Source organism: Lolium perenne, chromosome 4 (assembly GCF_019359855.2).
Source record: "Lolium perenne isolate Kyuss_39 chromosome 4, Kyuss_2.0, whole genome shotgun sequence".
Classification (NCBI taxonomy): Eukaryota; Viridiplantae; Streptophyta; class Magnoliopsida; order Poales; family Poaceae; genus Lolium; species Lolium perenne.
The window spans coordinates 232,748,575-232,758,091 of record NC_067247.2 but is presented as its reverse complement, the minus strand read 5'-3'; the positions used below and the strand labels follow the sequence as shown (position 1 = coordinate 232,758,091).

Below are 9,517 nucleotides of genomic sequence, written 5' to 3'. Positions count from 1 at the left end.
TGGCGGCGCGGAGGGATCGCACAACCGCTGTCTCACCTCACTGTGACGAGCTGGGAACCCTAAAGATGGGGATGAGCACCCGGCTGGCATCCAAAGCCACCTAAACCTCCAGCGCTTACATGGGCCAGGCCCTGGAGAGATAAGAGTCCCCTCACTAGCCGGATCTGGACAAAGCGGCGGGCCCTCCAGACCCGACGGAGAACTCACCAGGGGCCCAAGAGCAGGCGACGCGGCCCACCCCAGGCCCAGGCCGCCCCTCCCCGGGGTCTCCCTAGGGTTGCTGCCGTCTTCCCCAGCGGCCGCCTCCCGCGCGACCTGCGACGCCGCCGTCTGCACCACCGGCGTCGAGAAAGACGAGCACCCCCACCCCGACGGAGCACTCCCAGCGCGCTTCTGCCTAGTAGAGCTAGCAGCCTGCCAGCCCGTGTCGCCCAGGCGAGTGAAACGAGGCACGGCGCGACTGAAGCCCGCACCTTTTTCCCCAGGGGCCATAGCTGCACGCCGACGATGGCGAAGGGAGCCCCCCAGCTCCTCCGCCCGAGCGATAAACCCTCCCAGGGTTACCGACGAGGATGGCCGCCGCGCCTGGCAAACCACCTCGCCCTTTCCGCTCGAGGAAGCCGACACCGTTTCCCAATCATCACTGTCCTCTGACTCACAGTTGCTGGCGTCAAGCGCACCTACGTCCCACACACCTTCCTGGCGCGACCCCTTCCCTAGGGGCGGCACCGGCCACACTTCTGCACCACGACGGACTTCCCCATCCTGTGCCGCAGAAGCCTCCACCGCGGACGCCCGCGAGACGCCATCGGAATCGCCAGATCCCGACCCCGGACCCTTCCCCAGGGGCCGCTCCGGCGACGCGACAACCCTGCTAGGGGCTTCCCCCCACCGGTGCCTCCGTCGCCGCCGCCGCGGTCGCCCGCCTCCTTGTCGCGACCATCCTCCTTGTCGGGCTCGCCGCCGACCTCACCGCCGGGCGCTCCGGCGAGGAGGATTCAAAATTTGAATCGCTCCCCGCGGACGCCCCTTTTCGGTCACTCGCCTCTTAGTTCCACCTCACAAGTCCACATCATGGCAATAGCATACGTGTGTTCACTTCATTCTGTAAAATATAATAAGAGCACGGAACGGCACACTAGATTACGCAGTTTAAGGTTCTTGTTGCCATCGGATATGCAAGTACTCGCTTATGACAGAGAAACTAGCAACGATGTGCCAATGCAAGATGGGAGTAATACTGTCATGACATCCAAATATTTCGCAACAAGAACATACATTCAGGAACTAAGCACAAAAGGTTGCAACAACTTCCTAAACCTTGAATTTCTCTGGCTTTATTAATTTAAAGTCAGGCAGTGCTTCCCTTTAATTTTATCTAAAAAAACTTCCTAAACAAAATCCTGCCAGGAATCTGCAAAATCACGATTTAGATCGGTGCCTGCCTAGCATAGCTCGCAGCAAAACTAACGAATAAGGACAAGCAAAACACAAAGAACAAGTGTAATAGTATCTGAAAAACCAATGAATTCTTGACCACGGCTATTCAGGTCCATTGCGAAAATATCAACAGCAGACGATTTGTTGATCAAGTACAGCATCAGCATACTAGCTGTAAGAGTTTCTGTGCTGGCGGTCATAACGAGTAATAGAAAGAAAAACACAGTTCCCTCCAAAATAATTTCAATCGACCGGCCAAAGGAACTCTAATTCCTCGGCCCTCATCTTTCGGGAACAGATCAAGAACCTTTTGGGCGTCCACGTCCCCTCTTAGGCTTCCTTTCATATACAGCTTCATCCATGCACAACCTTTTCAGATCACCCCTTGTGCGAGGTTCCCTTTGATGCTCCTCGTCTACAGCTTCATCGATGGACTGGACTTCATTCTTCAGGTTGCGGCTTGGGCGACCACGGCCTCTTCTAGGCTTCTTAGCTACAGCTTCATCGCTAGACTGACCGTCATTCTTCTGGTTGCGACTTGGGCGACCACGTCTTCTAGGCTTCTCATCTGCAGCTTCATGGCCGGACTGACCTTCGCTCTGCAGATTGCGACCTGGGCGGCCAGGTCCCCTCTTCTCGACTAAAGCTTCGTCGCTGGACTTGTCGCCACTAGGGAGACCACGTCCATTTTTATGCTTCTTATCAACACCTTCGTCCCTGGACTGATCTTCGCTCTTCCTGCCAGCCTGCCGTTTGTTCTTCATACCGCCTCTTGGGCGTCTGCCTGGCCTTTTACGCTTCTCATCTACAGCTTCATCACTGAGCTGGTCATCCTCACTGTCCAACCTGTATAATTCAACATAGAATGGTCCAATGTCAAATCTAGTGTTACAACTTGAACCTGAATGTGGTCAGAAAAAAAGAAACAGAATAAGATAGTGTGCCTTACACTCCCGAGGAAGGGTCCAACAAATTTACAGCAGCTTTAAGAGCATGAAAAGCAATCTTATTTATCTGAAACAGAAATAACAGAGTCAAGTTCATGTCAGTCATCGTATCGATTGTCATACGTAACAGGAAACAACCATATTGCTAAAAATATGCTTGTTGAACCTCTAACTTATCTTCTTTAGCCCTGTGACCGGATGGAAGACATCTAAACTCTTTAGTCAGCTTTATACATTCATTAACATTTTCAGGGGAAACGAAGTCCATTGCAACCTTGACGCAAGACTGCATAAATGAAAAAGGATAAAGTTTATAGCAACCGTATAATTTGATGAAAAATAGGAATTGTGCTGCCTTGTCAGGAGGAAGGTTCACACCTTCAAATTCCTGACTTGATGAGGACATCCAGCAGGAATGAAAACCGCTTCACCAAGCTTCTGTTCAAACGTCCAGGGCTCAACACCTGAAACAAACACACCACCAATTAGGCAACATGCAACAGTGCTGGGAACATGTGAGATCTCAAAATAACATGCTTACTAACCATATTCTTTCTTGAGATTTCTCTTATGTTCCTCAGTTAAATAAAAAGTCTGGTCATGAATAGGGTGAATAACCTGCAATATTCAATAAATTATAATGGCCAGCGTAAGAAAATATCAAGGAAAACTTATCCCCACATGGTTTTAGCCAACGAAAGAGAAACCTGTTTCACAGGATTGCAGTAAATGTGCCGAAATTCAGAGGCGTGCTTTGTAAGATACTCTTGTAATTTCTGAGAATCTTCTCTACGAAAAATATCCCATAAAGCACCACCGGTATTCTGTTCCACTGAACTCTTTGGCACTCTCTTGGAAGGGCCACCTGTAACTTTGTTGCGAAGTCCTCTATTGCCTTGCTTGCCCAAAGTAGAGCGACCTCCATTATGCAGCTCACCAGATTTATTTGCCTCATTTAAATCCTCATAAAATTCCTGATAATCTTGTTTTGCCATTTTACTTCTAATTTCTTCTATATCATGAAGGTCACCAATCTTGTAGTCCACTTCAGCAGTATGTGTTAAAATATTTACCTGGTCAAATCACACACGTTCTACATTTATAACTGTCATGATAAAACATTAAAATTTTAGCTGGGAAAATCACACATTCCACAATTATGACTGTCACGATCAAACAAATGAAACCAAATCAACGGATAAACAAAATAGCCAGGACAATAAATGTTTAGCACCAGCTTTTAAAATAGCAATAATGAGAAAAAAAAATGTCTGCTTGGAGAAAGCTATAAAATAGTGTGGATGTGTGTGTGGAAATTTTATTAATGATGAGTCAAAAGGATACAATCATAAGCCAGATATGGAAAGAAAGTATCACCGCATCAGACATGTCGCAGTGAAGCTTCGTCACGGAGTCACCCCTGCCTAACTCTTGGCGAATTCCATACGCAATGTATGCTTTTGGCCCAAGATCTGGCTTCAAGGAACGGGCAGGAAGCTTGACTGCAAGATTCAATGGACCATATTGTGGATCAGTGTACTCTGGAAATGGCAATGCACTGATAAATTCAGCACCATGACGAGCTAATCTCTCGTCAAAGGAACTAGATGGTGGCCAGTCTTTTAGCTTAAGTATCTGTGGCCAGCGAGATGAAGGATGAGTTCTTCCTCTGGTATATCCCTTGAAAAAATCGCATATTTTAATTTCCACCTGAAAATCAAGCACGTGTATGGTAAGTTTAATAATGTATGCTATTAAATTAAATAAATAAAGTGTTAGTAAGGAGAAGATATCAAAACAATGCTACAAAGGAGGAACCTCGGAAGGAGAAATTACTGCCTATTGGAAACATTGCAAGGAGCATAGACTGTTCACAACTACAAAGAATGCACGTGTAAAAACAATTAATTGTCCATATTGTACTGCCATCATTCAGGAGAGTAGAGGTCCTAACCTCACACAAATCAAGGCAATCTAATGCCTCGACAGCCAAGTTAGCGGTCTTTCTTTCTCTCAATGCCCGCACCATAACTGATGGCTCCCAACTCAGACCAGCGGTTAACCGAAGAACATCGGAAACAATAACTGGTTCACCCTCTGCCCAATGGTTCTGAAAGTGCACCAGGTCATCGTCCTGGATATCTTCGGCTATTGGGCTGTATAAGTAGTTATCACCTGAGCCATCCCTATTTGCAGTCTGCGTTCTCTTGTCAGAATGATCAGAGCAAGGGCACCGATTGCTTGCATTGGCGACCCCTTCATTAAATGTTCCGCTCCTAACAAGTTTGTCAGCACGGTCTTCTAACTCCGAAAGTATCGTCTCTGTCTGCAAGAATTTGAGGTCTAAATGTGAACCACCACAGCCTCCTTTTTCTTTTGGGGGGCAAGGTATACTACCATCACTATTTGCCTTCCACGGTACGACAGTCTTATCTGTGTCCTTGTGCCTCTTAAAAGGGACCCTTTTATCTCTATTCCTTGAATTAGGAATACGACCAAAAACATACTCCTTGCCTCTATCTTCATACTGCGCTATCTCTATATCTTCTCCTCCAGGAATCTTACCTTGGCGAATCTCCCGGCAACATGCAATGCACAAGTCATACGGACAAACTCTGCACCTTCTGTGCACATCAAATATGGAAGTTCTACAGTTGTTGCTACAGTTAAAGAATATAAAGATTGATCAGATGTGGGCTTCCATGATATTAGTAACACAAAGTAAGCACAAAGGATCCAAACCAATAAGTACGCTCATCCGGATGAGGCTTAGCTCGCTCCAATTTCACTTCCTTCATTGATGCACCTGCAAACAAACACGGATCACCATTAATGTCAGGGGCAGACAGACAAACATCAATGGACAAGCTAAAGATACACAAAAAAGATGAAATGTTTGGAGAATGCGCATAGTCAACATTGTTTCATTGAACACCAGAATGCCACACCTTGTCGTTTTGCTTCTACACTCTTTTCCTCCATCTGCTCCTGTCGCAGTTCTCTCAGCCAGGGAAGCAACAAGCGTACAATACGGAAAGCATAGCGAATTTGATTTTCTCTGGAAATGTCCTTTCTTGGAGGCTGGTCATGAGTGGGTAAGTAATTAAATCATTAAAGAGGAAGACAATAAAAGAATAATTAAAGAAGGAACAAAATCAGCAGAAGAAACATATAACAGTATAAATAGAAGATTGGATGCTAAGTGCAAACCAGCTCAACGCCTTTCATCCGTAAGCATGACTTGCAATTACAGATTTTGCGACAAAATGGGCATTCCGCAGAAAATTCGGCTTCTGACAAAGAAGGATACCTGCTTACCAAAACATATAAGAAATTTGAGCATAAAAAGGATAAAAAATAACTGAGTATGATATAAATTGCCAATTCAATAAAAACTGCAAATATTAGAAAGACGAATACACCCAAATTTATGTAGCACGGTAGACGAACCATCGTTTCATACATCGCAAACAGAAGCGTTTACTTTTGCATGATGTGCACCTAACCACCCTCCCATTGCTGTTTTTTTGACATTGGTGGCACATCAGTGCATCATCTCCATTCATCTTCTTCCGTTTCTAGATAATTAAAATAATATGAAGTCATTATACTCACCAATGTAGTTGCAGTGAGCCATTCCATAAATAACTTATACCCACTTTCAAACAAACAAAGACTTTGCAGGGAATGAAATGCATACTTTATTATTTTTCTCAACCTTTTTGCCATTAGATAATGGAACCTTATTTTTTCCTTGGTACTCCAACTTATTTCTGATAACCTCCTTCTCTGAATATCGGGTCTTCTTCTTAGTTACAGCCTCTATTGTATCTACATTATCCTGTAGAGTAAAGAAAATACTAAGTCCAGCACACTTAACCTACTTCCCCTAATATTAGGTTATTTATAACAGTAAACATCTTTCAGGGATGTCTAAAATACGTCCTCTTAAAGGTTTAAATGCATCATGCCAGGTAGAAAAGGTCTACAATGCACATTACAATCATAGAAAGTTTACTGAGCAAGCATCACTAATTTTCATAGATGCTACACTTATGGATCGTGATGGCAACCTGCCATATATGCCTAGATTTGGAATTCTGTTTGCCACTGACAAAAATTGTGCAATATTCATGGTCCTAGGAGTAACTGAGGATTAAAAATAAACTTGCTTACTTGGGCAATATTCAGATAAGAAGATCATAAACAGGATGGACATAGTTTGTCGTATTGTTTTCCCAAAGGCTTAATGGGCTGTTTGGTTAGGCTTTGGCTTTGGCTTCACAAAATGTGATGCCATTTGTGACTTTACCATGCGATTCACTTTTACAGTTGTTGGATAGCCAGTCTCAGAACATGACCGAAGGATTTTAAATCTTAGTTTGCCAGAGCATGCACAAAAGTTTCCTTTTCCTCCGAAAGGTGTTGTAAGACTTTATTTTGCCTTATGTAATTAATTAATTGTTAATCCTAACTTGGTTACAATCTATAGCAATTACCGCCTTGTTGATTCGGGTTATCCAAAACAGAATGGATATATTGCTCCATAAAAGACAAATGTATAAGGTACAAGGTACCAAGTTTCAAGCCTCAAAGACAAAAGAAAACTATTGTTGCACAATAGACAAAGACCAATGAGCAAGTACAAGGTACACTATAATAATCACTCTTCCCTTCGTAATGTCATTGGGCATTCGTTTGGAGTTCTCAAGGAGAAGTGGCACATGATTGAAGAAGGTGCCAAGTCTCAAGCCTCGAAGACAAAAGAAAAATATTGTTGATTTTATGTTGCTTGACACTTATATCCAAGACACGAACTTACATGATAAGTAGTCTATAGACGTGACATGGACGAGAACTATATGCTAACAGCGGATAGAGCCCTGTCTTCACCTGACACGGTCAACATGAATGTTGTCCATGCTGCTGACTCCTTGATTATCATGAGAGAGGAGTAGCGATCTTCTTTCGAAAAGTGAACAATGTACAAATGATGGCTTTTGGCAAAGATAAAACAAAAACAGAAGCCTGAGGAGTTAAATATTGCAATCGGCATAGAGTATTTACCACACTGCTTTCACCCTGGCTTTTGCCGCTCGTTATTCGGGCTGCACCATCCTCCTGGCATATTATCCTTTTTGCTGGTCTTCCCCTTACCTTGGGCTTATCCTGAGTCTTTGAAATATGATTAATCAGTGGTTCCTCCTTGTATCCATTCAGATCATCATCCTATTAGAAAAATAGTAAAATTACTCAACTTGAGCTCACGCTTAGCAGAAAGAAAAACCAATAATACACCCCAGTAAAAATATTAAATGGCAAAGGGTAAAGCAAAAAAAAAATTCTGAGTAGTTATCCAGAAATTGTGATAACACATGAGTATCTCACATAAGCAACACCTTTATGAATGTCATGTCGCTGGAAAAGAGATGTACAAAATATGTTTGCTAGACGTATTGGACAGCACCTCACTACGCAGTTGAAGCAAATGATGAGCTGATCATTGTTCAAGTGCTCACAAAAGCTAGATATCTTCAAATATTGGCAAGTAATTCCTCAAAACAACATCGAATAATGTATTTACCTCATCGCTTTCATCCTGGCTTTTACCACTCATGAGTTGGGCTTCACCGTCCTCCTGACCTTTTGTTTTTTTTGCTGGTCGTCCCCTTACCTTGGTCTTATTCTGAGTCTTTGAAATATGATTAACTAACTGTGCCTCGCTGTATCCATTCGGCTCATCGTCCTATTAGCAAAATAGCAATTAGTGAACTTGAGCTCACATTCAGCAGAAACAAAAACCCATCAAATCCCCCAATAAAACTACTAAATGGCAAAGGGTAAAGCAAAGTCTGAGTAGTTATTTAGAAATAGTGATAACAGATTAGTATCAGACTTAAGCAACACCTTACTGAACATTACATAGCTGAAAAAAAAAGAGGAAAGCATTGTTAACTGTAGATGGGTTTATTGTTGTAGTACAGTTTTTAAAAAAATGGCAAACGAATCATTTTCCCAGAAATGTGTTAGGAAAATATGGTAAGGTGTATAAATTTTTGTATGCTATCCGTATCGGACACGGACATCACACCGCATCAGGTTCGCGGTCAGCATCGCCAGAATTAACGCAGCTGAAGCAAATGATCGGGTGATCAGTATTCAAGTGCTCATAAAAGCAGTATATCTTCAAATATTGGCAAATAACTCATCGAAACCACATTGAATAATATAGTTAAGTAGAAATGATAATCCTGCCCCAATAAAAGAACTAACATCTACTCTCGGACGACCTGCAGAGTGAGATAGGTAATAATAATCCAAATGTACGATGATGTATTTTATGGCTTCCGCTGCTCCCTTCGAAAAGACAAACTAGTTAGGGTTTATGGTGGAGCAGCCAAACATCCATCCATGTGTTGTCATCCGAATAAAAAACAAATTACACAGGGATAAGTTGTACATTCGCAAAAAACTAGGATGAGGAATTGGTACCAAGGAAGGATCACAGAAACTTGTAGCCGCAATTATTCACCACAGAAGGGCGCGCGCGGACCAGATAAACAAGCTATAGCATATGGAGTATTAGCGAAAAGGGGGGCGGACTCCCCGGTCCACCTCATGATCGTCACCGGAGTCGAGATCGCAGTAGGCGTTGGGCGCGTGTTTCCTCTTCCTCGTCAACCTCTCCCCCGCCGCGACCCCGAGCCCATCGTCCTGGGGCCTGAGCGCCACCGATCGGAAGGCCCGGTCCTCGGGCTGCAGCCTTCCCCTGCCGCGCCCTCTTCCCCTACCCCTCCCCCGCCTACCTCCGGCGATCGCCGCCGAAGAAACCCCACCTCCGTCGTCGCCCTGCCGCATGGTTGCTTCGTTTCAACTTGCGGAGAGGGGGGAAGGAAAGGACCGGAGGAAGGAATGGGGGCCGGGGCTTTATAGTGAGTGTGCTAGGGTTTGGCGGAGACGCGAGCGGCGGGGCCAGCTGCCAGTGAGCGTGCCGCGGGGTCTATGCGGTGGCGCTCCGATTTCTCCGTTCATCCCGAGGTTGTGGCTGGGGCCAAAACTTTCCGTTCGACGGCTGAGGTTCCGTTTCCAAACCTGGCGTGGAGTATCGGGCGGGATTTGCCAAATTTCGA

The 9,517-nt window shown here is 44.5% G+C and overlaps 1 protein-coding gene across 1 annotated transcript; it reads right to left on the bottom strand.

Moving 5' to 3' along the window:
- Window positions 1–1,485: 1,485 nt before the first annotated feature.
- On the bottom strand, window positions 1,486–8,004 carry LOC127326109 (lysine-specific demethylase JMJ26). The gene is made up of 15 exons (XM_051352969.2): window positions 7,972–8,004; window positions 7,545–7,616; window positions 6,088–6,228; window positions 5,838–5,965; window positions 5,598–5,697; window positions 5,336–5,468; window positions 5,130–5,193; window positions 4,342–5,047; window positions 3,765–4,097; window positions 3,095–3,460; window positions 2,933–3,005; window positions 2,766–2,851; window positions 2,554–2,673; window positions 2,390–2,454; window positions 1,486–2,286 (listed from the first exon to the last, which is right to left on the bottom strand). The coding sequence occupies exons 1-15, from the start codon at window positions 8,002–8,004 to the stop codon at window positions 1,740–1,742; spliced, it is 2,967 nt and encodes a 988-aa protein (XP_051208929.2). The 3' UTR covers window positions 1,486–1,739.
- Between the last annotated feature and the right edge of the window lie 1,513 nt (window positions 8,005–9,517).